This window comes from Bos taurus, chromosome 3 (genome assembly GCF_002263795.3).
Source record: "Bos taurus isolate L1 Dominette 01449 registration number 42190680 breed Hereford chromosome 3, ARS-UCD2.0, whole genome shotgun sequence".
NCBI classification, from domain to species: Eukaryota; Metazoa; Chordata; class Mammalia; order Artiodactyla; family Bovidae; genus Bos; species Bos taurus.
The window spans coordinates 119,863,738-119,891,553 of NC_037330.1; the positions used below are offsets into that span (position 1 = coordinate 119,863,738).

Sequence of the window (27,816 nt, forward strand, 5' to 3'; positions counted from 1 at the left end):
GGGGCCGCCCGAGCCAGCGGCCGGACCTCGCGCCCCGCCGGCTTTTGTTGTCTCCGCCTCCCCGGCCGCCGGCGCCTCCGGACCGCCAGCCGAGTGCGCGGGGACCTTGGCTCTGCCCTTCGCGGGCGGGGGCTGCGCGGGCCCGGCCGGGGGCGCCGCCGGCCCCGCCATGGAGCTCCGGGCCCGAGGCTGGTGGCTGCTGTACGCGGCCGCCGTGCTGGTCGCCTGCGCCCGCGGGGACCCTGCCAGCAAGAGTCGGAGCTGCGGGGAAGTGCGCCAGATCTACGGGGCCAAGGGCTTCAGCCTGAGCGATGTGCCCCAGGCGGAGATCTCGGGTGAGTGACCCGTGCGCCCGGAGCGCCGCTGCGCCTCCTCTTCTCTCCCGCCCTGCGACCCCGCGCCCCGCGCCGCCCTCCCTCTGCCCGGGTCTCCTCCACTCCGCCCGGCCTTCCCCGGCCGCCGGCGCGCACACACCGGCCCCTTCCCCACGGAGCTGTCCTCGCCGCGCAGCCAACGGGGCGCTCCCCGACCCGGCGAGTCCTCCAGGGCAGCCTGGGCTGAGCCGCTGGGTCGGCTGTGGGGGCGCAGCCGACCGCGGCCGTGGGCTCGGGACTCCCCCGGGGTCGTGCGGGCCTTCCCCGGAGGCTCCTGGCGTCGGCCCGGTGATTCCTGGGGGTCCCCAGCAGAGACATCCTCGGGGCCCCGGCGAGGCAGGGAGCGAGCTGTGCGCTTGGGGAGGGGCGAGGGCCGGGGCGGACGGGCGCGACCTCGGCCAGCGGGAGCGGAACGCCACCTCGCAGGGACTCCTGCCTGGGGAACTTGTACTCGCCTGGCGCTCCGGGCCGCCTCCGGCGGGGAGTCCAGCTGCAGGTGGTCGGCGCCTTGGATCCCGCCCAGGGGCCGTGCCGTTTCTTTGTAAGAGCAGCGCCGTCGCAGGCGGCCTGGGCCCTGCAGCTGCCCGCAGTCCTGCACACCCTCCCTGCGGGCCTCGGAGGAGCTGTAGGGACCGGAGAGGGGTTGAGAGGGGAGCCCGGAGTCTGCGGAGCTCGCAGACACTCCCCCCACCCCCAGTCTCCTTCCTCAAACTGCAAACGTGTCCAGAGCCGCACCGGGTGTGCACGGCGGTGCAGGGTTCCCGGGACCCAGGGTGGAGGGGGGCGGCCGGGAGCAGAGCTCCAGGCTCCTGTCCTGGGGACGCCTCCCAAGCCGGGGGGAGGGGGGTGGCTGGGAGAGACCACACTCAAGTGGAGACACGGGGGACAGGGAAGGACCGCAGCCACAGCAATTCTGAATGAGAGAGGAGCGTGAGGGCCGCGTCCATGGCCGGGCCTGGCTGGGGAACGGGAGGGGGGAAGTCAGCCAGGCCCTTGACCCCTGCCCCCAGAAGGACAGAACCCACAGAACACTGCCTGGGCTCCTTGACAGCCCCCTGCCCAGGGCTCTGGAGATCCCCCCTCTCAAGTCCCCCAGGCAGGCCTTCCTGTGCTTCTGCTGACAGAGCCCTGCCATTGATCGTCAGAGCTGTCTCCTCCCTTGGAGGGGCGATTTTGGTGGGTGCATTTGGGCACCCCGGACCAGCACAAGACCCCCTGCACAGTCGGTTCAGGCTCTCCCCCGACCCTGCCCCATGCAGGGGCCGGGTGCCTGGAAATGCTTGAGCTTTCGGGTGAATCCCCGAGCCCCAGGGTCTCCCAGCCCCAGTCTCGGCTGGCACGCCCCCAAGTCCCCTGGACCCCACAGCCCTGCCTCAGATGTCCACTCCCACGCGGACTTTGTGCCCTTGGGGGCCATCCTACTCTGGATCGCATCCACAGGCCTCTGTCCCAGTTAGGCTGAGACACAGAGTGGCGGAGTTTGGGCCGCCGCCAAGGGCTGGGAGCGCGACGGGCAGGCTGGGGAAGGCGAGGCCGGTTGGCGGCCGGGCCGAGTCTCGGCCTCCTTGGGCTGCAGGGTGCAGGGCTTCAGGGCCCAGGACCGGCAAAGCGCGCTGCTGTGCGTGTGATGGGGGACTTTGCAACTGGGGAGCGTGGTGCCAGCCGGGGCTCCGGGTGCCGCCCTCACGGAGCCTTCCTGCCTGGACTCCCTGTGACTCCTCCGCCCCAGCTCCCGGGGGTCCTGTGGCTGCACCCCGCCCCCCGTGAGTGCCCCGCAGGGCCCAGGCACCGAGAGGAGTGCCAGCGCCACGTGGGGTGAAGGAAGCGGGGTGACCTCCCCAGGCAGCGGCCGGCCCTGTACGCTTCTCCTGCTCCGGCAGCTTGGCGCGGCTCCGCGGGCCTGGCGCCCCCTGGTGGCCGCATGGAGGCACGACGCTCTCCTGGAGCCGGGCCTTCCGTGTAGTCTTGGGGGCCGGTGGGTGGACTCCTCTGGCCTGGGGTTCCCCCGGGGGTGGGCGTCCGAGTTGGCTGGTGGGGTGGAGGCTCCGTGTTTCCCAGGACTGGAGGGGAGGGAGGGCAGCCCTGGGCCTGTGGGCGACCTTTCCAGCCTCCACCTCCCCAGGGGGTAGAAACTCCGTGGGCTCACGAAAGAGGGGCCATCAGAGCACAAGGGGCTTCTGTTCGTGATGTGTGTAGTTTTTTGGATGGACAGCCAGGCCCAGCCAGGGTGAGGAAAGCAGTCATCCCATTTTACAGGTGGGCCTCCCCCCAGCCAGAGCCCTGCATAGAAAGTGAGAGGGAGCCGCCCCTCAACCTCAATCCGTCTGCAACGGCTGGGAAAAGCCCAGCCCCAGGCTGCATCTCACTCACAGGACATGCACACACTCGTACACACATGCACACACACACATGCACACACGTGTGTGCATACACGTGATGCACATGTACACACACCTGCAGACCCATGCACACATATATCTGCACCTGTGCACGCATACACGTGCACACACGTGCATACACATGTACACATACGTATGTATAGGTGCCTGTGGTCTCCCGGCCTTTGCCTAGGGGCTTGCTCCCGGGGCGCCTGCTGGCTCTCCTGACCCTTTGACGCCACGGTTCATCATGATCTCTCTGACCCTTCGCTAGGGTCCTGGGGCAGAGGCGCATCTGTCTGTTGTGTTCTCTGCAGCAGCCGCAGAACCTCGCCCGGTTCCTGGCACGGAGTCGGTTCTCAGTCCACACCCACACACGTCCCACTTTATGCCCGGCCATGGTGGGGGCCGTGGGAGGTGGAGGGCCCAGGCCGAGGAGGAGGGACCTGGCTGCCTGGCTTTGAGGTTGGAGGTCAGAGGGGGAGCCCGGCGCTGTCAGCGGCTCCTCGGCTCCGGGACCCCAGCTGGCCAGGGGCCCCCAGCAGGGGCCACCGCTCAGGCCTCCCAGCAGAAACTATTGCTTCTCCGTGCGGCCTGCCCAAGACTGTCTCTCGGTCATGGTCAGCGGGCCTCACAGAGACCACCTGGTGCCCAGCCCAGCCCCAGACCAGACAGTGTGCGCATCCCGCCCCGTTGAGAGGGCAGAGGCCCAGGGGCCTTCCCTGGGTCCCCAGGTGGTCTCCAGCCTCCGCTGAGCTGCTGCTCTGGCCCCTCACCCCCGGAGCCGCTACGGTTTCATCATCCCCAGCCTGAGGACAAGGCTGGAGGGAGGGGGAAGAAGGGTGGGGGCCCAGGGGAGCCAGGAGCCGACAGGGCCACTGCATGATGCAACAGCCTAGGCCCCTGCCGGAGCCCCGGACACACCACCGTGCTCCTCAGAGGGGCAGGGCGTCCTCCCTGGGCCTGGGCGCAAAGGCCAGCCCTGTTGCTTCGCCCGCCCTCTGCCACCTGGGCTTTCTGGCCCCGTTTCTCCACGTGTGACAACGGACATAGGACCGCCCCAAAGGCCGCAGGAGTGGGGAGCGTGCCGACCCTGTGCGCTCTGGGGGCTGCCTCCAGCCCTGGAGCCCATGCAGGCCCTTCCGGCAGTGGTGTCTAGCAGGTGGGAGCTCTGTCCTGCCCTGGACTCGGGGGGTCACTCCCCAGGACCGTCTGGCGGGTGCAGTGAGTGGGGTGTCTGGACCTGACTCAGGGGTCACTCCCTGGGACCGTCCAGTGGGTGGGGGGTCTGGACCTGACTCAGGGGTCACTCCCTGGGACCGTCCAGTGGGTGGGGGGTCTGGACTTGACTCAGGGGTGAGTACCCGAGGCCACTGCCACTTCTCCAGCTCCACACGCACCCACTGGGCGCTCAGGTCCAGAGCCCGGTGTGCTGACCCCCAAGCCCATGGCACTGCCGCCGAGCAGTGCTGGGCTCAGGCTTCTGGCTGCCTCATGCCACCCCAGCCTGGAGGCCTGCCGTGGGGCCTCACGGCCCAGGCCTTGCTGGGCCGCCAGCTGCCCTCTCCGCAGCTCCCCCAGTCCTGGCCCACCTCTCATGCCAAGTGGGAAGCCTCTGCACTGACCCCTCCCGGGTGCCTCCCTGCCCCTCCCTCACTGAGCTGACGGCGGCCCGGCCTTACCAACGGGTGCACTCCTGGCCAGTCCCGGCACCTGGCCAGTGAAGGCCCGCTGCCCCTACCCTGCTCAGGAGGGCTCCTCCAGGGGCATGACCCGAGGGCGCCACAGCTGTGACCCTCGGGGCAGGCCTGGCATATCCCCAGCACCACAGCAAGCCGGGTCCCCCGGCAGTCATGGGGATGTCCTGTCCACTCTGGAGGGCTGGCCGGCAGTCTCGGTAAACTGGCCCCATGCTGGCCCTAGTTAGGAACAGCATGAGCCTGCAGTGGACAGGTCTCCTGGCAGAGGGGCTGGGGCACACTGGCCAGACGGCAGGTGCACCCTGGAGCCGGGGAGGGGAGCACAGAGCGGGTGTGGGTGCACCGGGCCTGTGCTGGGCCCCCCAGAGACACGGGAACAGGTGTCAGCCAGGCCGGGCCAGGCCAGGAGGACAGGCCAGGCCAGGGGAACAGGCCTCGCCGGGTCAGGTCGGGCCCTGGCCAGGACTCGCCCCCTGGAGAGAGGCTGGCCGGCTCTCCCCAAGGCCTCAGCTTATTTCCGGAGCGTTTCAGACCAGGGCTCAGGACCAGGCCCATGCCTGGTGCCCGCCCTGACCACGTCCAGCCACCAGGCTAGTCCTGTGGGGCAGGCCCCTGCCCACGTTCGGGCGGGGCTCCTGTGCAGGGCCACCCACCCTGTACCGGCTGGCGGCCTTCTCATCGCGCGCATCTAGGAACAGGCCTGGGCAGGAGTCCCGAGCTGCCTGCAGCCTTTGGGCAGGGCTGGTTTGGGCGGGGTGGGGGCCGCGGTCGTCCCCTGTCTCCCCCTGTGGGGTAGGGGGTGCTGGCCTGTCCTCCCTGCCGTGGCCTCTGCCCTGGGGGCACAGCCGGGGCCTCCCGCTCTCCTGACTATTCCTGCTCCAGCCGCAGGTGCAGGGGCACCCTGGGTGTGAGGGGTGCGGACCTGCTCTGCTGGCAGAAGCGTGGGAGCCTGGGCAGGTCGGGGAGCCCCTGCGGGGCCAGGCCAGCCTCAGCCCAACCCGCGTCTGCCTGTGGCCTTGGCGTCAGCTCCCACTGTCCTAGCACACATGCCCCCTCCCACAGGCCGGCCCCCTGGCCCACCTGCACGGGCATCCCTCGGGGGCGTGGTGCCCGGCGTCCTGAGTGCCCCCCCCCACTCTGGGGGCTCTCTGCCCCCCAGGGTGCTCCCCAGACTGGACAGCCTCAGCAGTGAGGTCTCTGGGCACCGGCTGCATGGCGCCGGGCTGGGCTGGGCACTGGGACCCGGGCACGAAGCCGCTTCCCCGGGGCTGCCCATGGAGATGCCCCAGGCTGGGCGGCTCCACAGCAGGGGGCTGCGGTCTTGCAGTGAGGGGGCTGGAAGTCCGAGATCTACGTGGTTCCTCCCAAGACCGTACGGGAAGACTTGTTCGGGTCTCTGCTTCTGGAGGTGGTGGGCAACCCTTGGTCTGGGGGTCTCTGCTTCGTCTTTACGAGGCCTGTGCCTGCCTGCGTGCAGATTCCACCTTATGGAAATAAGGACACCGGTCCCTTCAAGTTAGGAGCAGAGCACTTACGTCTGCAAAGACCCCACAGTCAAACGAGGCCCCATCCTTGGGTCCGAGGGTTTAGGACCCAATGTGTGGACTACAGACAGGATTCAGTCAAGGTCAGGGGCGCTTCCCATCCAGTGAGCAGGGCTCCTGGGCTCTGGGTGTTCCATGGGGGGTGGGGGGCTCCCTGGGCCAGGGCCTCAGTGCAGCTGTGGGGCCTTGTGACGGGGTGAGAGGGTCAGGCCATCCTTAGCTCGCTCCTCACCCCCACTGGCCCACAAGCGTCTCAGGAAGCAGCCGGGGCCCTGCCCCGTGGGCCTGAAAGTCTCCATCAGAGTCGGGTGGGGAGTAGGGAGCAGGGTCCTCTGCCTCTGACCTTCCCTGGCACTCAACCTGCTGAGGTGTCTCCCTGGTGGCAGGGACCACCCAGAACCTGGTGGGCAGTGAGGGCCGGGAGTAAAGACCTCCACAGGAGGCAGGGCCACCGGGCCGGGACCGTCGTGACTCAGTGGTGCCGATTTGCGTGGACAGGCTTGGGGTCCCTGCCAACGCATGGGAGGCCCTGGGAGGGGACACTGTGGGGGGGCGGGAGTGAGTGTGTGGGGCGGGGCGGGAGTGAGTGTGGGGGGGCGGGGCGGGAGTGAGTGTGGGGGCGGGGGCGGGAGGCTGGCTCCTGGCTCCGCATCCTGAGGACCCAGGCTGCTCCTTTGTGCTGAACGCTCCTGGGTTCTGGAGGCTTGGCCGGATGACAGGACAGCTCTGGGGGCTCCCCCACGAGCTGTCCCCCCACCCCCGACCTCAGCCCCCAAGAGGCCCAGAGCCCCACCCACCGCCCCCGCCGCAGCTGGAAGGAGGGGCCCTGGGAAGCTGGCGGGGACGGCCAGAGCTCTGGGAGGCTGTGCTGTGCCAGGCCCCGGGCGCCGCAGGTGGACGGCGTAAGCACAGCCAGGCCTGGGGCCGAGGGGAGGACGGGGCCGGAGCTGGCCATGCAGGAGGCCCTGCGGAAGCACCAGCTCCGGGCCCTGCCTTCCGCAGCCCGTCTTCCCACCAGGTGCCCGTGAGCCAGGCCAGGCCCGGGTTTGTGGCCCTGCCTCCTTCCTCCACGCCCTGGCCTCTGCCTGGCCCTTGCCTGGCAGCCAGCCCCATCCAGCCTTCCAGAGCTGGCAGGTTAGGGGGCTTGCAGGGCAGGCTGAGCGCCACCTGATCCAACCGCTTAGTCGGTCAGGGCAGAAACTGGGTCCCAGCGAGGGGTCCCCGCTGCTCAGGGCCCTGGTCCTGGAGTGGCTGCTCCCCCATGGCCTCCCTGCCCTGGCCTCGCTGTGCCCCCGGTGCCTGGTGTGAGCACCGACGGGGTGCCCCAGAAGGGAGCAGGTCAGGGGCGGGGCCGTCACGCAGGCCCCATGGGGGTGCTGGGGGGCATCCGTGTGGCTCTGTCCATGGGCTCTGGGCACGCGTTCCAGGTTGCGGGGCATGGTCGATCAGAGGATGGAGCTGGGGGTGAGGTCACAGAGCCCCTCGCACTTGCCCGCAGAGATGGGCCCTGGCAGACCCCGAGGACCGACTTCTCCAAGGCTGGGGGGCAGGTGGCGAGTCCCAGGTGGGGCCGGGTGGGGGTGGGGGCCAGGAGAGGAGCGGGGCCCATGAGAGCCCCACGTGGACCCGGGCCACAGGACAGCCTCCTGAAGTCAGAGCCGGTCCTGCTGACAGTGCCTGAGGTTCGAGCCCCACCCACCAGGAAGTTCCAGCAAGAGGCGAGGACCCTCACCCTCCCACCCATCCATCCTTCACTGCTACGCACACACCCGTAAGCCACGGGCCCCCTCCACGAGGTCAGGGTCTAGTGAGAAGCTCAACCAGGGCTGCGAGGCCCCCCAACCCCCACAGTCCAGGGCCTGGCCATCAGCGGCTGTACCACCCGCCTTTGTGCCCAGCTGTTGGCGCCGCGGTGCGTGTGACCACAGTCACACCCTCAGTTAGCCCAGCAGCCTGAGGGGTAGGTCGGCACGTCTCCCTCCCACGTGGGCAGCCAGCCCTGGACAAGTGCCCCTGTGCCTCCCCGGGGGCGACTTTCCTTAGGCTCACTGTCAGCCCCAGAGGCTGTGGGTGCCTGGGGCCCACGCACACCTTGGGGCACCTTCCCCAGCACCAAGGACACTGTCTGACCCTGGCGGTGACCGCCCAGGCTCATCCCTGTGTCTAAACACATCCTGGGCACCCAGGGCCGCCAGCAGCACTCTGGCCCCGGGGCTGAGCCGCGTGCTGCAGCTGTGTCCTGCAGCAGTGGGGCTCCGGGCGCCCATCCAGGCTCCGGGCCGCAGGGAGTGCCTCCCGCCACCTGTGACCGCCCGCAGACCCCCCGGGACACAGATTACGCCACCTGCTGCAGGGCTGGCTCAGGCGTTCACACCCGCCTCCCATTGCCTCGGAGCTCGGGATGCACTGGACCCACAGCCGTATTTTAGAGGCTCTTACAATGTTTAGCCCCACCATCCCCGACCCCCTCCCTTGGCCTGGCAGTGGCTGCCCCCAGGGCAGTCAGGCACCATGGCAACCTCTCTTCAAGTGACCTAATACCCAGGTGACCTCCCTGTCACTGTGTATTTGGGGGCTGGGGGGACACTGGGGCAGCTGCGGGTCAGACGCACAGCTAACCACCCTCCCCCTAGAGTAAAGCGGTGTCCCCAGCCAGGAGCAGTTCCCTGGGGCCATGTTTGGTCATCACAGTGTGCAGGGCAGGGGACAGGGAGACCAGGGGCCCCGTGAAGTGCAGGTCACTCCTGAACAGGTCAAGGGGCGGCTTCCAGAAACACCGGTCACACCGCACGGGAAGCACTTGAACCACAGCTCTAGATGGGACGCAGTCAGCGGCCGGGGGAGCAGGGCGGAGGGGGCGGCCCTCTGCTTGAGGCCAGGACAGGCTTTGGGGTTGGGGGTGGACTCAGCTCTAGAAAGATTGGTGAACTGCGGTGGACGGATTCAGGTGTGAATTTGAGGCTGGGGTCCTTAACCAGGGTGCCCAGGGGAGGCCCAGGCTTAGAAATCCAGGAGTTCGTGAACTCGACTGAGAAAGACAGTACATCTCCTTTTTTGCTCACCTTTAGCCAGAATTTAGCACCTCTTGTCATTATGAACAACGTGGCGATGGCATTCTGGAGTCCAGGGCTCGCTCACCGTGGACCGCTGGGTCCCCATGCCCCTTTACTTCTCGAGCAGATGTCTCCAGGTGCCGCTTCCACTCATGCAGCTTCGCGTTCCCCCTTGCTTGCCCATTTATCACATTTCAAAAGCCGCGTCACCGCACCTGCGACTTCCTTCACTACACCCCGCACAACCTTTCTTTCCTAAGCGTTATTCTGAGAAAGGGTGTGCAGGCTTCAGTGGACACTCAAGGGCGCAGAGGAAGGAGGCCTCTGCGTGGTGGGCTGGACCCTCAGCCCAGGTCGAGTGCTGGCAGGGCCCTGTCTGCTCCAGGAGAGCCTGTGGGCCAGGGGTGGGGGTGTGGGGCACACAGTCTGAGCCCTTCGGAGTGTCCTTGAGCGCCTACTGCATGCCCGGCGCTGTCCTTGGTGCTGAAACATAGCCACAGCGCTCTCTCTGCAGGCACTGGACGGCCGTCAGAGGTCTCATAAGCTGCAGCTCTGCCGGCCGTGGTGACCACGTGTTACTTTTGTAAGTTACAAGTAGAGAGAACCCGTGCAGGGTTAGATGGATGCATGTGGTTTACAAGCTTCACAGCTGGCAAAGAACCCACATGCCAATGCAGGAGACAGACCCAGGTTCGATCCTCTGGTGGGAAGCTCCCCTGGAGGAGGGCATGGCAACCCACTCCAGTGTTCTTGCCTGGAGCATCCCATGGACAGAGGAGCCTGGCGGGCTATGGCCCATGGGGTCGCGCAGAGTCAGGTATGACTGAGCGACTTAGCGTGCACACGTAGTGCACCATCATATATGTGCCCCCACCTTGACTGTAAGCAAAGACCTCTCCCAGCCTGGGGTGGCCCGGGACCCAGTGCTTCATGACCACTCTCGCTGAGACGTGGTCTTCCTGCCCTGTCCTCCCTGGGGACTTGAGATGCTCGTTCGGCCACAGCTACCTCCCAGCCCCAGGGCCCTGCGCTGCCCGTGCAGGACTCTTGCCCTGGGTGGACCACCCACCCCCGGCTATTGCTGGTGCACAGAGCCCAGCCCCCACCCCCTCTGCTATCTGGAGTTTCCACCTGGAGGCCAGGGGTCGTGGATGCACTTGGTGTGCAAGGCCAGAGACTGAGGAGGAAGATCCTGAGGCTGTCCCCCACCCAGAGAGGGGGACACAGAGGACCGCTCTGAGGAGGGTGGGCGCTGCCCACAGCGCTCTGAAAGAGGCAGCCTGCTGGGCTAATGGGCAAAGCCCCTCCCCTGGCCCAGGGCCAGGTCTTTCAGATCCAGTGGCCATTCCCAGTGGCCGATGTCTTGGGAAAGAGGTGGGGCCGTAGCAGAGGCTAAAAGCTGGCTGCCCGGACCCAGCCGTCCTGCCAGCATTCAAGCCCAGCTCCACGCTTGAGCGCTGTGTGACCTTGAGCCAGTACTGAACCTTTCTGAGCCTCAGAATGCCTCTGTATAATGGGGATGGTAGCAGCGCCTGCCCCGTGGAGTGGCTGTGAGACTGGGCTCTCGTGTGGCACGCACAGCACAGGGCAGCCAGGTGCACATGCGTCGTGGGGGCGTCATGTCAGGGCACACCTGCTGGAAAGGCCGGCCCAGCCCGTGTCCAGGGGCGGGGGACTGCCTGCTGGGGTGAGGGAGATTGGCCAGCCCCGGGGCCCTGCTGGGGGTCGGCAGGGCACGGGCTGGAGGCGGGGGGACTGCCTGCTGGGGGTGAGGGAGATCGGCCAGCCCTGGGGCCCTGCTGGGGGTCTGCGGGGCACGGGCTGGAGGCGGGGGACTGCCTGCTGGGGGTGAGGGAGATCGGCCAGCCCCAGGGCCCTGCTGGGGGTCTGCGGGGCACGGGCTGGAGGTGGGGGACTGCCCGCCGGGGGTCAGCGGGGCGCGGGCAGGAGGCGGGGGACTGCTTGCTGGGGGTAAGGGAGATCGGCCAGCCCCGGGGCCCTGCTGGGGGTCTGCGGGGCGCGGGCTGGAGGTGGGGGACTGCCCGCCGGGGGTCAGCGGGGCACGGGCAGGAGGCGGGGGACTGCCTGCTAGGGGTGAGGGAGATCGGCCAGCCCCGGGGCCCTGCTGGGGGTCTGCGGGGCGCGGGCTGGAGGTGGGGGACTGCCCACTGGGGGTCAGCGGGGCGCGGGCAGGAGGCGGGGGACTGCCTGCTGGGGTGGAGATCGGCCAACCCCGGGGCCCTGCTGGGGGTCGGCGGGGCGCGGGCAGGAGGCGGGGGACTGCTTGCTGGGGGTAAGGGAGATCGGCCAGACCCGGGGCCCTGCTGGGGGTCTGTGGGGCAGGAGGCGGGGGACTGCCCGCTGGGGGTCAGCGGGGCACGGGCAGGAGGCGGGGGACTGCCTGCCCTGGCCAGGCCCCGGGGCCACACTGGGGGTCAGCAGGGTGCAGCCTGGAGGCGGGGGACTGCCTGCCGGGGGTCAGTGGGGCGCGGGCAGGAGGCGGGGGACTGCCTGCTGGGGCGGAGATCGGCCAACCCCGGGGCCCTGCTGGGGGTCGGCGGGGCATGGGCTGGAGGTGGGGGACTGCCTGCTGGGGGTCAGCGGGGCGTGGGCAGGAGACGGGGGACTGCCTGCCCTGGCCGGGCTCCAGAGCCACGCTGGGGGTCGGCGGGGTGCAGACTGGAGGCAGGGGACTGCCCGCTGGGGGTCAGCGGGGCGCGGGCAGGAGGCGGGTCTCCCCGTCGCCACCGCCGCGTCCTGGGCGGCGCCATGTCTTGGTGTCTCTGCTCCCACTCGGCTCGTCCAGAGAAGCTGGGAATTTCAAGAAGCATCAGCTCTGGGCCCCCCAGGAGGAGCAGCCCACAGTGTAGGAGGGTCCCTTCTGCCCCCGCTTCCAAGCCCAGGGCCAGCCAGGAGGGCTCCTGGTGCAACCTTGAGGGTGGCAGCTGGCTTTCAGAAAGGAGTCCAGCAGAGTCTCAGAGGGCGCTGCAGAGAGATGGGAGGCGATGGGGAGAGGTGCCCACAGGACCCTGCTCATGGTCAGCCCATGGCCAGTCTCGGGCCCTGGCGGCCCACATCAGAGGAAGCCTGTCCTTGCCCAGCTCACTGGGGCCCACCCCTCACTGTCCCTTTGGCCCCTTTTGGGGATGGGGTTGTCTGCCCCAGCCCAGCTGCCCCGGGCGGGGCCATCCTACCTCTGCCTGGTGGACGTGGCTGGACAGAGTGGGGACCGAGACACTCACTGGGTGCCTGGGGTTCCAGATTCCCTGCCAGCCTAGAGACCGTCTCTGACAGATGCTTCAGCTTGACCATCCCTGAGGAGCTGAGCTGGAGAAGTCAGGAAGCAGGCAGGTCCCACCTTCCCACTTGCCCCCAGGACCCAGAGGAGGCCAGGGTCCCACCTCTGGGGAGCCGGGCAAGCAGCACGTGCTGAGCTCAGCTGGCTGCCCAGAGCTGGGAGCCCTCTGCGTGTCAGCTTTGGGGGCCCTTTCCAGTGGCTGTCCTGGCCCCTGTCCCTCCCGGGTGCAGGTGGGGTGGCTGCTGGCCCTGCACGCTCCTGCCGGTGTCCTGGGTCACTGAAGGGATGGTGCAGCCAGCAGGGTGGCCAGGGCTGTGTCTGGTGAGGCCCACTCTGCCCTCATCTTCCAGGAGGTTGGTGGGCCCCTGAGTGCCCGGGACATTCATCTCCTCCCCGTCAGTGACGACAGGGAGGCCTGAGGGCCAATAGAAGGAGGCAGCGTTAGGCAGCAGGTCTGAGCCATCGAGCGAGTCTCAGACGCCTCCAGCCTCAGTCTTCTCATCTGTGAGATGGGGATAATTGTATCCTCCTGTTGACAGAGACGGTGAGGCCCATCATTCTCCAAGGAGGCTGGGGGCTGTGGGAGGGCAGGCCCCCTCTGACGTCCACCTCCCTGCTTCTGCTGCTTGCCTGGGCGGGGTCTGAGGGCCTCAGAAAGGAGTACACACGTGTGCACACCCACACATGGTGGGGAGCATGGGTGACTCAGTCAGGCTTCTCCCCACACCCCACAAGGACTGCCAGATTTAGCAGATAAAACTATCGGAGACCCGTTTAATAAATTGGTATTTCAGGTAGGTAATCATTTGAGGGCATATATCTTGAACACTTAAATTTTGAATAAATGACAAATGCGTTCTTAGGATAAACGTCTCCACGTATGTAGTGCAAGGATGTCCCAGATGTTGGGGAGGGGGTGTGCGTGCATTTTTGTGGTGAAATACACATAATAAAATTTCCCACTGTGGCGATTTTGAGCGTATGCCCGGTGGCACTGCGGCACTGACGCTCGTGCAGCTGACCCCACCGTTTGCAGAGCTTTCCTCTTCCCCAACTCCGGCCCCACTGAACACCCCACGCCCTCTCAGTCCCTGGTCATCACCACGCCGCCGTCTGCCTCTAGGGGCCCTCGCTGAAGCGGAGTCCTAAGTGTTTGTCGTCTCAGGACTGGCTTTCAGGCTCCGCGCCGTCTTTGGGGTTGCTCCACACTGCGGTGGCTCGGCGCCTGGTGACTCCCTAAGGCTGTGTGGCGTCCGGCCCCTTGTCTGGCTGGGCCCCCGTGTCTGTCACTTCACCGGACGGTGAAGTGGCCGCTTGGGCTCTTTCCACCACTTGGCCTTCTGCCCAAAGCTGCTGTGCACAGCGGTGGACAAAATCGCATTCAGGTCCTCGCTGTCAGTGCTTTGGGGCCAGAAACTTTTATTCTGGAAAATAACGCATCGTTGATCTGAAGTGCACGTGTAACTGTGTCCTGACCGTATCTGTGCCCCACCCCAGTCGTGCCTTCCAGGCTGGGCTCGGAAGCGCCCACGCGCGGCAGGGAGGTGGGCGATGCTGTGCCTGGAGGTGCTGCCTGGGTGGTGATGCTGAATCAGCACCGGGGGTGGGGGGCACTCCACCTGCTCCTGCCCGGGGCCCTCCAGGCAGGCAGGCCACGGGTGACCGGCTCGGTGGCAGAGCATGTCGGCTCCTGCCTCGGCCTCCGCCCTCCTGCTCAGGAATTCCCCTGGGACTGGAATCAAGGGCAGCCTTTCGCTGGGAGAGGCGGGGAGGCCTGGGTCCTTCCGGGTCCTGTGCAGCACTCCGGGCTGAGTGCCCTGGGCCCGTGGCTCGAGCTCCCTGAGTGGGTCCAGCAGGAAGAACCGGAGGGGACAATCATGAGTGTGAGAGGACCCTCGGACCATGTGGGCCCCCAGTGCGCTCTGCACCTCGTCGGGGGGTGACGGGGCCCCTGGAGGAATGAGGGGGTCCTCGTGGGTGGGGGAAGCGCCCCACCACCCCCCTCATACCAGCAGGAAGCATACCAGCTCTGGGGAGGGGTCAGGTCAGGGGGGTGCTGGCTTTCCAGTGGAGACGGAGGCCCGAGGCTGCAGGTTGCGGCCACGCTGGTGTCCAGCCTTGTCGCCCAGAATGCTGGCACAGCCCAGAGAGTCTCTCTTTGGACACAGGTCCCTGAGCACCAGGTCCAGCTTGGGCCTGGTCAGAGAGGCCCCCACCGGCCGGCCCAGCAGCTCTCCGGCTGCCAGGGAGGGTGGCCAGGCAGGAAGCCCCCACTGAGGCCGCTCACGCTCCGAGAGGTCAGAGGCTGGGCAGGCGCTTTGGCTCAGAGGAACCTGGAAGGCTTCCTGGATGAAGGGCTAGACGAGTGGGTCTTGAAAGAAAAAGTAGGGCAAAGGGGAGGGTGCGTGCGACCCGGGGGCTGGGGGAAGCAGCAGGTCAGACGGGCGCCAGCAGGGGCGGCTGTGACCTTGGACTTGGCTGCCAAGTTTCCTGGAGCGGCTGGGTTGGGGGGATTGGTGAGCAGCCGAACCCATTTGTCCGCTCCGTCCTCATTACTGGGCATGGCCGGGGACAACTGCTGTCCCCAGAGGCTCCTGCAGTGGCACCGGGGTCTGCTGTGTTCTGGCCCAGCCGGGGCTGTGTCCACTGCCTTTCCGGGGTGGACAGACAGGCCAGCATGGAGACTTTGTGGGGAACCTACCGAGAGGACCCTGGGGCTGCAGCACCCCCTTCTGCTACTCTGGGATCACCCGGGCAGACGCAGCAGAGGTGGGTGGCACCAGTCCATCTCCTGGGCTACTTCCGGCCCAGAGGTGGGGTGGTCAGGCGAGGGAGACGGGAGAGCCGTACGGAGCCCGTGTTCCTGGGGGCCCCTGTCAGGGACGGGTCTGCAGCATCTCGAGTGAGTGCCCTCTGCAGCCTGGCCTGGGCCAAGGATGAGAGAGCCGCACGGAGCTCGCCCTGGTGGGCGAGGCTTCCGAGGGGTACCTCACTCCCGGGCCCCGAAAGGCTCCCTGGGCCTGCGTCCAGGCCCACATCCGGGGGCCCTACCACCTCACCAAGGCAGCCCCCAAGGCCAGTGCCCACTGGCAGGGTGGCCTGCTCAGGGGTCTCTGAGCGGAAAGCAGGCCGCAGGGAGCACCCTTGTGAGCTGCCTGGCGGGGCCCCCTGCTCCTGGACCGTGGGTGCTGCGGGCTGCCTTGGAGAGGCCGCTTTGCTGAGAGCTGCCTGTCCAGCAGGTCTCTTTGCAGGCCAGCCTTGGGGGGGCGTTCCAGGGCATGCGGCACTGCGGGGAGGGGGCCTCGGCTGGCAGGCCCTGCAGTGGGTCTGGCTCGTGCTGTGGCAGCCAGGACCAGAGCTGGGGCTGCGGGGAGTGGCGGGGACGGGGGAGAGCCAGCCATGGTGACCGCCTAAGCGTGTGGGAGGGGGGCCCAGGAGGAGGTGGGTACTGGGCCGGAGCAGGGCGTGGCCAGGCAGGGGCCTTATATTTCGCAGGGGAAGCAGACAGGACGTTAGCATGCAGACCGGGATCACCGACTCAAGACTAGGGGCGGGTAGAGAGTACGGGTGGCTGATGGTGGCCTTTGAGCGCCCAGCGTAGGGCTCTGGTCGTTGTCATGGGGAGAGGGGGCTCGCTGGCGGGGGGGCTGCCATGCTCCATGGGGAGCGAGCTGGCGCCCCCCTCGCATCCCCACGCCGGGAGGAGCCCCGTGGGGCAGGAGCCAGGCGGAGGCCCGGGCCGCGGGAAGCTCCGGGGCTGAGTGCGGCCGCCGCGGTTTCCGGGGGAAGGGGACGGCGCGGCGCGCGGCGGGGCGGGGGCTGCGGGAGGAGGCGGCCCCGGACCGTGCGCGCCCGTGCTGCGCAGGGCTGCGCGGGGCGGCGGCCGCCAGTGCGTCCTGCTCTGCTGCGCTTCCGCTCGCCCGCTCCGCAGCCTCTCCCGGGCGGACCCCAGACCTCCATGCACCAGCGCCTGGAGTCGCACGCCGCCTGCCGGGACCGCCGCCGCCGAGAAGGGGGTTCGGGCTAAGCCCGGGGCTGGCATCCAAGCGCGGGGACCCGCCGTCGCCCGCGTCCCTCCGCACTTCCATCCCCGGGCGCGTCACCCCGACCCTTCCTACTGATCTTCCTCGCCGCTCACCCTTTTTCCCCCATCACCACCGCCCAGACCCCACCTTCAGTCCGGCCTACCCCACCTTCGCCCCCAGCGCAAGCCCCTCGCCGTCTCCGTGTGCGCCCCATCGGGCCCCCGTCCTCACCGCGCCCATCCGTCCCCCACCTTCGCCCCGTTCCCACGCCCCACTCCGCTGCCTCCTCGCCACCCATCCGCGTTTATGCCGCAGCCCCCTCCTGCAGCAAGCCCCCCTTCCTCCGCCATCAAGCCCGTTCCCCTCCCCTTCGCTCTCGGCAGCCCCCGTGCGCGCCCCGCCTGCCGCCCCCAGCCAGGCCCGCCTCGCCCACTGCGGCAAGCCCCTTCCCCGCCAATCACAGCGCCCCCGGCCCCCCTCCTGCGGCGCGGCCCCCCTCCCCTCGGCGCTGCCGCGCCCACTGCGCCAGCGCCCGCTCCTCGCTGCGCCAGGAGCGCGGCCGCCTCTCCAGACCGCGCCGGCTGCGGCTCCGCGCGTGCGGCCCTCTGTCCCTGGCCGGCGGCCGCTGAAGCCCGGGCGCTCGGCCTTTGTCCCGCCGCCCGCGCTGCCGCCCCGGGGCGGCGGGGTTCCGGAAGGGCCGGAGGGACGGACCCCTCCCGCCGGGCGCCGAGGTGTCGCAGGCGACACCCCTGGGTTTCGGCTCCCCGCCGGTGACGGAGGCTTGGCGGCGGCTGCGGGCCGGCTCGGTGATGCTGGCAGGTGGCCGGAATGGTGGAGGGGCTTGGGGCCGGCGGTGAGGTGCTCCGAGGGGGCTAGGGGAGCGAGGCGGGGGCGGTTGCGGGGTGTGTTGCCGCGTTAGGAACCGGGGGTGGTGGCGGTTGAAAAGCCCTGTCCGCGGTGGGTCTGTGGCTGCCCCCCGGGTGGACCCCAGCCCTCAGGGCTGACCTGCCGCAGACAGAGGCCAGGCTCAGACGCCTCTCGGGTGGGAGGTGGGGCAGGGTGAGAAGATGCAAAAAGGCGGCCTGGGGATCCCACGGTGGGCGGTGCCCAGGGAACCCGGGGTTGCTTGTCCGGTGCCTCCCCACCCACCACGTCCAGCCTGATGGACATGCCCGGGGGGTCCTGCAGACCATCGGAGCAGGAGTGGGCACGGACAGTCGTCCAGAGAAGGATCTGCGGCTCTGGGAAAGCCTCTCCCCACCCCGCCCCGCCACAGGAGGCCGGCGGGGTCCAGGGCAGACTACAAGGGCGGGGTGGCTAGGGGCCCCTCCCTGCTCTTCCAGCCCCGGCCTCCCCTCTGGTGTTTGGGGGCCCCGGTGCCCGGAGCTGCCCGCATAGCTGTGTTCCGAGGGGTCTGGGGAGGCTGGCTGTCTCCACTGAATTAGCCAGTGCATCCTGGGGGTGGCTGGGGGAGCTGGTGCCTAGCACCCGATCGTGGCTTCAGAGGCTGGTGCCGCAGGCGGTCTGCGTGCTCCTGTGTGAGCCGCAGAAGCTTCTGGAAAGATGGGCTTGGCCTGGCGCCATCTTCCCGCTGCAGTCTCCTTGGGAGGGCTCCCAGGCACCAGTCAGGACTGCTGGGCTGGGCGGGCACAGACGTGCACTCTGTCCAGCCTAGGAGGCGAGGACCACCGCTGGCATGGCGTCTTGGGCTCCAGTGCTGGGGTCACAGAGCTGGTGGGCGTGAGGAGGGCTGTGGCCATGTGCGCAGGTGGCAGGAGGCGTGAGCCTCAAAGATGTTTAAGCTGTAGAGATGGGATCTAGCACCGAGGAGCAGGAGTCTGGGGGGACTCCGGGAGGCCTGAATATGGGGGGGCTGGCTACGTGGTCTGCTGTCCAGCAAGGGGAGGACCTGCCATGGGGTCAGGAAGCGAGTGCGGGTGTTTTAACCTGGGGAGGGCAACGGGGTGGGGGGGGCGGGTTCGGAAACGTGGGGGTGGGGCCCAGAAGTGGGGGAGCAAACCCAGCATGAAACAGCCCTCCCCTCTCACCCCCCCCCAAAACCTGGATCACGAAAGAAGGTGTCACAAAGACAGAGGAAAGGGAGAATTCTAGAAGGATCTAGGCGGCTGTGGAAAGTGCAGCAGCTGCTGAGAAAGAAAGGAGGGACCGTTGTGGACCAGCCGTGGACCAGCCGTGGGGTGGGGGGGTCAGTGCAGGTGGGACGGGTCAGCGGGCAGAGGGGGCATGCTGATGCCTCCCAGAGGGGGCGGGAGGGGGAAAGTGGTGATGAGAGGGGTGGACTGGGCCGCTCTAAGGTGGATGGGAAGCCAGCCGTGCCCCCACCTAGCCCAAGGACCCCTCCCTACTCTCCAGGCGTTTAACCGAGAAGAGGTGGGGTTTGGGGATGGAGATTTGAAATGATGGGAAGAGAATTGCATCCGTCCGCCTTGCACACCTCCAGGGACCTGGAGCTCATGCCCTCCTCACACTGGCAGACCCCCCCCCCACTATTTGGCTAAGATGGGGGGAGCAGGCCTGCTGTTCAGGAAGGTGCCCCGCAGAGTCTGCCCTCTGCCCGGGAGGTGTCCCGACCCACAGGTGACCCTGGAGCGCGGGCCCTGACCACTGGCCACGACATCCGCCCCGCAGCGGCTCGGGGCGCCTCGGCCCAGCCCGCCCGGGGCCCCAGGCCGGCGCCCAGGCTCTGGCTCCGTGTCTTCACTCCCGTGTGTGTCCACCGAGGGAGGGAGGGACGGGGGCTGTGCTGGGGCGGCCGGGAGAGCGCGGGCGCCCGGGCGGCTGGACGAGGTGGCGGGGGCGGGGGCCAGAGCGGGCAGCTCCCTCCCAGCTGCGGTGCCCAGGAGCCCCTCCAAGCCGGCCAGAGAGGGCTTCCTGTGTGTCCTGGATCGGGTCGGGGGAGGGGGTCAGGTTCACCAGGGGATCGGGAAGGTTGGGGAGGGGAGACAGGAAGCCTGGGACGCTGCCCCCAAAACCCACCCCGTGGCGCAAGTGCTTAGGTGCTGGCAGCCTGCAGCCCCCTGCCCGCCCGCCCCCAGCTTACCCCCCACGGGGCTGGTGGTCCAAAGCAGCAGGGAAGGCGTGCTCCTGGCCCATTGTTGGTGGGGAGGTTCAAACCCATCTGGCTGGGTGCACAGCCTCCAGCACCCCGGAGACGGCCAGTCTCTGCCAGCTGGCCCTGCGGAGACCCCAGGCCCGCTGTCCTGCCCCGCCTGCTGTGAAGGGCCAGGCCTAGGTCAGAGTCAGCAACGGCCGAGAGGAGGCCTCCGGGCGCCTCCTCAGGTCCCAGCCCCTCTGCCGGGTGCTGCCTGCTCACCCCCACGCTGCTCCCACCCCAGAAGCTCTGCTGGTCAGACCGAGTGCCCAGGCCCCCGACCCCAGCCCCACATGGCCTCCATCCAGGCGGGACCCCTGAGGCCACTCCATTCTGCCCCCCTCAGGCCGGCACAGGAGGGAGCCTCCTCCTGCACTGCTCAGACAGGAACTGTGGCTGGTGCGGGGTGGGCTGGGAGTGGGGGGTGGGCTGAGGCGGCCCAGTGGGTATGGGGCCTGAAATCGGGCAGCCTGAGCCGCGTGACCCTTCACTGTGTAACTTTGGACACGAAAGCTAACCTCAGCCAGCCTGTTTCCTGGTCTGCAAAGTGGGTTCACACTCAAAACCCGGACCAGCACGTTTTGAAAGGTGCGCCCTTCACCACAGGGGCCACCGGGCCAGCCTCAGCGCTGTCCTGGCGCTGCTGTGAGCTGGGCCACTGGGAGCCAGTGCCTGGGCGGCAGCAGGGGACGGTGGAGGCCCTAAGGGGCGCAGGCGTGTCCTACCGAGCGGGGCAGGGCTCACAGCAGGGCCCCACTGGACGTGTGTCCGCTCATCCTGACGAGAGGCCCCTGCATCTGGCCAGCCCAGAGCTATGGGTGGGCAGCCCCCCAGCTTGCAGGGCCTCCTGCCCTTGGTGGGAGCCGGCACGCCAAGCTGCTGTGGGGAGGCTGGGGCTGTCCTGCCCCTCAGGCGTCCTCTCGTCCCCCTGCCCTCAGCCTGGACGCCGGGGAGGGCTGCCGGCAGTCCTGGACGCCCCTCGCCCTCCTCCATGAACCTGGAGTCTGGCGGGCCCCCACCACCACAGGCCCTGCGGCCTCTGTGCTGAGTTTGGGAGTTGAGCTGAGCTGCTCGGGGCGCCTGGGACACCTCTTCACGTGGATGGGGGCAGGGAGGGGGGCTGGGAGCGGCACCCACACCCTGCCCTGGCTCTCAGGGCCCTGGGAGACGAATTCTGCCGAGGGCAGCGCGGCCCACGTGGGGCCCAGGCCCTTCCCGGGTCTGCCTCCCCTGGGCGGCCCCCCACCCCCACTGTGCCCCCTCCTGGGGCCAGCCCCCCCAGCCCCTCCTCTCCCTCACGCCAGCCCCTCCCCACAGGCGAGCACCTGCGCATCTGCCCCCAGGGCTACACCTGCTGCACCAGTGAGATGGAGGAGAACCTTGCCAACCGCAGCCGCGCTGAGCTGGAGACAGCACTTCTGGAGGGCACCCGGGCGCTGCAGGCCACGCTGGCCGCCCAGCAGCGGGGCTTTGACGGTGAGCAGGCTCGGGGGCCACGGACACTCGCGGTGGAGGTGGGCACCTGAGGCCTCCCCCGGGGGGCGGGCCAGAGCGGGCGTGGTGGCAGGTCGCCTGCGGGCCTCTTCATCTGCTCAAGGAGCCAGCGTGTCTGTCCCGTCAGCCCTTCGGAGGGGACCGTCCACCTCCAGGGGCTCCCCGGCACCCAGAGCTCTCCCAGCGCCTGCCAGGGACTGGCCTGGGGCGGGCCACCCCAGGCTCTGGAGCTGGGAGCTCTGCGTGAGGACAACAGGGCGCCGCGAGCGGGGGCCCGTGGTGTGGTCCCGGTGTCTGTGGGTCAGCGGTTCCCTCCGGGCGTGGCTGTCACATCTGGCCCCGGAGCAAGGAGTGGTGGGACGACTTGGTGACGTTTACTGTGGGCCCCTCGGAGGGGGCGGCGGCAGGGGCCCCCGGAAGCAACCAAGCTGTCAGAGCCTGCACGTCACCCACTCAGGACGCTCATCTGTGTTAAAAGCGATTCTTCACCCTCTTCCAGTCCCACCTGGGCTCCCCAACCCTCTGCGTGCCACTTCCCACCCCAGCCCCACTGCTGCACCTGGTCTGGCCACCCCAGGTCTCCCAAGCACCCCTCCCCAGGCCGCCCGCACCAGGGGGCCCTGGTCTGAAGTATTCCAGGCCCTGAGCCCAGCGGGCCCATGCTGGCTGTGTTCCAGAACACAGCTCTCCAGCCGCAGTCACCAGGGCTGTCATCTGAGGATGGGGCAGGGGGCTGGGCATGTGCGTGGCGGCCCCATGACCACCCCCTGTGCTGCTGGGCTGGTCGCTGAGCTTTCTGGAGGCCAGGCTGGGGTGGGGACCAGGCCCCTGGGGGGGATGGGAATATGGACTGGCTGCTTCCTCCCACAACCCCCACCCAGGGGGCTGCACGTCTCAGCCAGGGCTGTGCCAGGGTCTCCTGCCCGAGGCCCTGGGTGGGGCGGATGTGGGCACTGGTCCAGGGGCTACAAGCCTGACATCCCCATGGCCTCAGAGCAGAGCTGAGCTGGCCTGGACACCCGAGGGTGGGCCTGGGTGGGGAGGGGTGGCCACAGCTCCTGAGGACGCATCTGCATGGGCGGGTGGTGTGCCCTGTCCCCTGCAGTCTCCCTGCGAGAGAGGAGGACGATGTGGGGGCCCCAGTTCTCAGCACATAGGGCAGAAGCATTTTCCCCAAAGCCCTGGGGTCTGCTGCCCACGGTCACCCCGCACCTCCACAGCCCTCACTGGACTCTGGACGTGTCCTGAGGGCTGCAGGGGGCCCTCTCCAGACCCCCAGGCAGGCCGGCTTCCAGAACCAGAGGGAGGGCCACGTAGAGAGGCGGGAGGGCAGGAAGCCCAGGAGAGCCTCAGAGACCCGCAGGGTGAAGGGTGGACAGAGACACCCGGGGGGACTGAAGACTCCCCAGGACGGGGGACTGGCTGGGTGACAGTGGGGGTAGAAAGGAGAGCTGCTGGGAAGGAGAGCAGGTGAGGGGAACCTAGGGCCTTCCCCGCAGTGGGTCCCACCCCAACTCTGCACCTTCCTGCCCTCGGAAGCAGTCCCTTCCAGGTGCTCGTGTGGGGCTCAGGTCAGAAATAGATGCTGGACACTGCAGTCTCCAGGCCGGGAGGGGGAGGGCTCAGGACCCCGTGGGGGCTGGCATCCAGGGCCCCCGCAGGTTCTGATGACTCAGAGCATCGGGGGTGTGGGGGCGTCGCTGGCAGAGCCCCCAGGAATGCCAGTCGGGGCTGCTGCAGCACGTGGGGTGGGCAGGGGCCCCTGAAGGCCTCACGCCCACCTTCCCCCGCTCCCAGATCACTTCCAGCGCCTGTTGAACGACTCGGAACGGGCGCTGCAGGAGGCCTTCCCGGGCGCCTTCGGAGAGCTGTACACGCAGAACGCCAAGGCCTTCCGCGACCTGTACGCCGAGCTGCGCCTCTACTACGGCGGCGCCAACCTGCACCTGCAGGAGACGCTGGCCGAGTTCTGGGCGCGCCTGCTCGAGCGCCTCTTCAGGCAGCTGCACCCGCAGCTGCTGCTGCCTGACGACTACCTGGACTGCCTGGGCAAGCAGGCCGAGCCGCTGCGGCCCTTCGGCGAGGCCCCCCGCGAGCTGCGCCTGCGCGCCACCCGCGCCTTCGTGGCGGCGCGCACCTTCGTGCAGGGCCTGGGCGTGGCCGGCGACGTGGTGCGCAAGGTGGCCAAGGTGCGCGCCCCGCCCCCTGCCCCGCCCCTGCCCGCGGGAGGGGTGGGGGACCTGGGTTGTGAGCTCTGCCCTGGGCAAGGGCCCAGGCCTGTTGGAGCGGGAAGGGGAGGGGCCTGGGGCTGGACGCCCCAGGGGTCAGGTGGACAGGACATGAGAGGGCTGCCCGCTCCCTGGCTGAGCGGTGGAGTGCGGTGTCCGGTGTGGGAGGGCATAAGCGTCAGAGCCCTACGGGGCTGGGTAGAACCCACCTCTCTACCCCCGCACCCCACCACTCCCCCAGCGAGGGCCCTCAGTAAGTCGCCCCGGCCTCGGGGCCCTCGTCTGCATGGCGGGCAGTGTTCTCGCTTCCCCAAGGAGGTTTCGTGACCGCAGTGTTCCCGGGGGAGTCCCAGCATGGTGACCGGACTGGTTGGACTGAGCGCGCTCCTTCACTGCCTGGGGCCGCAGGCCTGCTTGGTCATTTGGGAGGACACAGGGCCCCAGTAAAGGCCCCGCCGTGGTGGGGCAGACCTTGGCACCCTGACTCCCACCCAGCCCCGCCCGGGGCTCTGTGGCTTCGGGGTCAGACTGCCTTGGCCCTCCAGGTGCCCCTGAGCCCCGAGTGCTCGCGGGCCGTCATGAAGCTGGTGTACTGCGCCCACTGCCTTGGGGTGCCCGGCGCCCGGCCCTGCCCTGACTACTGCCGCAACGTGCTCAAGGGCTGCCTAGCCAACCAGGCCGACCTGGACGCAGAGTGGAGGAATCTTCTGGGTGAGCCCCCACTGCGCGACCGCCTGCAGGGGCCTGGCCCTTCGTGGCGGCGCGCGCCTTCGTGCAGGGCCAGGGCCACCTCTAGAGTGGGTGGTCCCCGAGGCTGGGGGGCAGGGTTCCCTCTAATCTCCCAACGGAAGGTGCCATGGCCAGCTGCCCGGGAGGGTGCCCTGAGGGTCAGGTTCCTGTCCTTGCCCACTGAGCGAGCACACCGAGGTGCACGCGTGAGACGCATGGCAGGGCGACCCGTGCGCGAATTACCGTGTGCACTGCTGCCACGGGTGAGCCGGCTGGCATGTGCAGACGTGAGGTGGGTCACCAGATGCACTCGTGTGTGCATCTGCTCGTGTGAGGTGAGCCAACACGCATCCGTATTGACACCCGTGGTGACACAGGCCAGCACGCATACACGCCCAAACACAGGCTGACATGGACGTGTGATGGCATGATGCGAACACTGTGAGACATGCGGTGACGTGTGCACACGGTGGGCTGGGTGTGTGTGTGCCGGCAGGCGTACGCTTAGACACACGTGCTCAACCTATACCCGCGTGCCAACACATCAGGAGCGCGTGTAAGAGGGCTGGCCTGCAGTGAGCAGACGTGCAGAAATACTGTCTTGTGCGGGCTGACATGCCTGCGCGTAGCATAGCCATGAGCCAGCGTGTGTCCATGCAAAGTACCCCGTGTTTCTGTTCACGCCTGGGCCAGACTCCATGGTGCTCATCACGGACAAGTTCTGGGGCCCGTCGGGCGCGGAGAGTGTCGTCGGCGGCGTGCACTACTGGCTGGCGGAGGCCATCAACGCCCTCCAGGACAACAGTGACACGCTCACAGCCAAGGTGCGGCGGGGGAGCAGTGGGCAGGGGAGGGGCCCCCAATGCGGCCTGGCGCCCGTCAGGACCCCTGCGTGCTCCCCCAGGTCATCCAGGGCTGCGGGAACCCCAAGGTGAACCCCCAGGGCCCCGGCACTGAGGAGAAGTGGCCCCGGGGCAAGCTGGCGCTGCAGGAGAGGCCACCCGCGGGCACGCTGCAGAAGCTGGTGAGCGGCCTCTGCCGGGCTGACCCGGGGTGGAGAGGTGGGTGGAGGTGGGCGGGGCAGGCTGGCGGGGGCACCTGGTGGCCTGACCACTGCTCCACAGGTCTCCGAAGCCAAGGCCCAGCTCCGAGACGCTCAGGACTTCTGGATCAGCCTCCCGGGAACGCTGTGCAGTGAGAAGCTGGCCATGAGCTCGGCCAGTGACGAACGCTGCTGGAACGGCATGGCCAAGGGCCGGTGAGTGTCCTGCCGCTGCGGCCCCTCAGCGTCTCCGTGGCCCCGGGTGCGTCATGCCCTGCGCCGGGTCTGACGTGGGACACCCCACGGGACCCAGAGCCGGGACGAGGGCCAGATCCCCACCGCATACACAGGCTCAGTGCGTCCACGCTCTGCTGCAGGGGCCCTTGTGGGCTCCTGGCAGCCCTTGAAGTCCTTGGGGGGTTGGGGGGGGTGCTTCAGGCTTGCCACCACCCTGACGGGAGGAGCGGTGGCTGGATGGGTGTTGCTGGGGCCAGGCCCCTTTGTGGGGAGCAGGACAGTGACCCAAGGTTTGTCTCTCTGGCCTCCAGGTACCTCCCCGAGGTGATGGGTGATGGCTTGGCCAATCAGATCAACAACCCCGAGGTGGAGGTGGACATCACCAAGCCCGACATGACCATCCGCCAGCAGATCATGCAGCTGAAGATCATGACCAACCGCCTGCGCGGCGCCTATAATGGCAACGATCTGGACTTCCAGGACGCCAGTGAGGGCAGGCCGGGGGCAGCTGAGTGCCCGGGGTGGGGCCCTGGGGTTGGGGTGGGGGTGCCAGGGAGCCCCAGCTGGGGAAGGGTGTTGGGGGAGGGGGCGGTCTCCTATCCCCGGGGCCCGGGTGGCTCTGAAGGCCCGGCTGCTGCCCAGCTGTGGTCCCGGTCCCCCGCCCTATCTCCGACACGGCTGTGAGCCGGCCAGGACGTCCGCCCAGCCTCGGCAGACTCCAGGAACTGCCGTCCCCAGCGCGGGAGGCCCAGGCAGAGGGTTGTTGCTCTCGGGGTCCCCCAGAGCCTCCTCCCCTTTCCTCCCCAGGCGACGACGGCAGCGGCTCGGGCAGCGGCGAGGGCTGCCCGGATGAGATGTGTGGCCGGAAGGTCGGCAGGAAGAGCGCCAGCTCGCGGACGCCGCTGACGCACGCCCTCCCGGGGCTGTCGGAGCGGGAGGGCCAGCAGACCTCAGCTGCGGCACCCACCCCGCCCCAGGCCAGTCCTCTGCTGCTCCTGGGGCTCGCCCTGGCCCTTCCGGCAGCTGCGCCCCGGGGGCGGTAACTGCCCCGGCCCCAGGGACCGCGGCCAAGGACCGACTTTGCCAAAACCCGCAGCAGACGATATTTAACTCCCTGGGCCGGGAGGCCCCGGAGCGGGACAGGAGGGGTCGCCGAGGGACCCGGCTTGTGACTGTGCTGGGGATGGGGCGGGGGGCTTCACCCGGCCCCCCGAGCTTGAACTTTTGTATGGGGCCCTCAGGTCAGCCAGGGACAGTGTCCCCCAAAAGCCATGCGTTTCAGAGACCTCGAGGTGCCGCTGGCCGTCTCTCCCCGGAGCCCCTGCAACACCGGGCCGGGTGAGGAGGCCGCCTGGGCGGTGTCCGGCTGAGCGCGGGCTGTGCCCCCCTCCCCCACCACCGAGCACCTGGGGGTCAGGTGTCTGAAAGCCACGCCCAGTCCTCAGGCCCAAGAACCCCCCAGAGGGTATCAGGGTTCCCGCTGGGGCCGAGCGGGGCCTTTGGGATTATGCATGAGCCCTGACCCCACCCCCAGGACCCTGTCTGGGCCCCCTCTCGGCAGCCGCGTTGGGCTGCGCTCCTGGCCATTGGCGAGGCCCACACGGGGACTTTCAGAGACGCCGCCTGCCCCTGCCCTTCCCCACCCCCACCCAGACCAGGGCCACGTCCCAGCTCAGGACGACGTGAGCCAGGGCCGCAGCCGACCCCTGGCCGCCGCCTGGCCGCGGGGACGCTGGGTGGCTGGGGAAATCTGAGCTCAGGGCCAGCGAGACCCGGCGCCCATGCCAAGGGCCTTCCCTTCCCTGACCTTGCCGGCCGCAGGCCAGGGCGCTCTACAGTTAAGGGCTTTCCTAGCCGCACCTCCTCTACAGGCCTCTCCCGCCCTTCTCACCCAGAGCTGCCTTCTCGGCTTCTCCCCGGAAGCTTCTGAGGGTCCCAGGTGACCTTCCGAAGCCCTGGGGTCTCTGCAGGCTCCTCCCCAGGCCGAGGCCTGCCCTCCTAAGCCCCATCCACTGCAGGGTTTGGGGAGGGGCCACTCCCTGCCAGAGAGGGCTTGGGCCGGGCAGAGTGGTCTTGAGGGTTGGGGGATGCTGAGCCACGTAGCCAGGCCAACCTCCTGACCAGCCCCTGGGCCCCGAGAAGGCTGCTTCCTGCCGCTTTGCTTTTCCTCACGGGGTGGAGGGCTTCCGGGCTCTGGGACACGCGGGGTCCAGGGCTGCTCACACAAACACGCCAACCGTATCAGAACCTTGTGCCGGGGCGGGGTCGGGCCGGGGCCTCCCTGCCTGCGGGTGGGAGCCAGCTGGACTCCCAGCCCGGGGGCAGTGTGCCCGGACAGCCACTCGGGCCCGCCCTCCCTTCGTCTCTGGACGGGGCGGCCCTGTGTGGTCAGTGGCCCTGCCAGCTGTGTCTCGGGCTGCACGGCGTCCGCAGGTGACGTGTGTTCTTCGAGTCCTCGTATGAATAAAAGGCTGGAGACCGCGCGTCGCAGCAGTGATCCCGCCGTACCCCACCTGGCAGCAGGTGTGCGCCGTGGGCGTGCCTGGCACGCTGGGCCGGTGGGGAGGTGAGGGCGGGCTTGCACACGGGTCCCGCCTGGTGG

At 68.6% G+C, this 27,816-nt stretch overlaps 1 protein-coding gene and 1 non-coding gene across 2 annotated transcripts; both read left to right on the plus strand.

Moving 5' to 3' along the window:
• GPC1 (glypican 1) lies at positions 1–27,697 on the plus strand. Its single transcript, XM_010803936.3, has 9 exons — positions 1–335; positions 20,802–20,960; positions 22,776–23,167; positions 23,752–23,917; positions 24,629–24,759; positions 24,840–24,959; positions 25,060–25,193; positions 25,526–25,701; positions 26,022–27,697. The coding sequence occupies exons 1-9, from the start codon at positions 170–172 to the stop codon at positions 26,255–26,257; spliced, it is 1,680 nt and encodes a 559-aa protein (XP_010802238.2). The 5' UTR covers positions 1–169; the 3' UTR covers positions 26,258–27,697.
• On the plus strand, positions 19,062–19,151 carry MIR149 (microRNA mir-149). Its single transcript, NR_107719.1, has one exon. It is a non-coding gene; the product is annotated as a microRNA mir-149 (primary transcript).
• Positions 27,698–27,816: the final 119 nt, after the last annotated feature.

Bases quoted from the DNA above. Each gene is read 5' to 3' on its own strand.
- GPC1 (XM_010803936.3), top strand. From the start codon at position 170: ATGGAGCTCCGGGCCCGAGGCTGGTGGCTGCTGTACGCGGCCGCCGTG. The intron at 25,194-25,525 runs GTGAGTGTCCTG...TCTGGCCTCCAG, and splicing joins AACGGCATGGCCAAGGGCCG to GTACCTCCCCGAGGTGATGG. The intron at 25,702-26,021 runs GTGAGGGCAGGC...TTTCCTCCCCAG, and splicing joins TCTGGACTTCCAGGACGCCA to GCGACGACGGCAGCGGCTCG.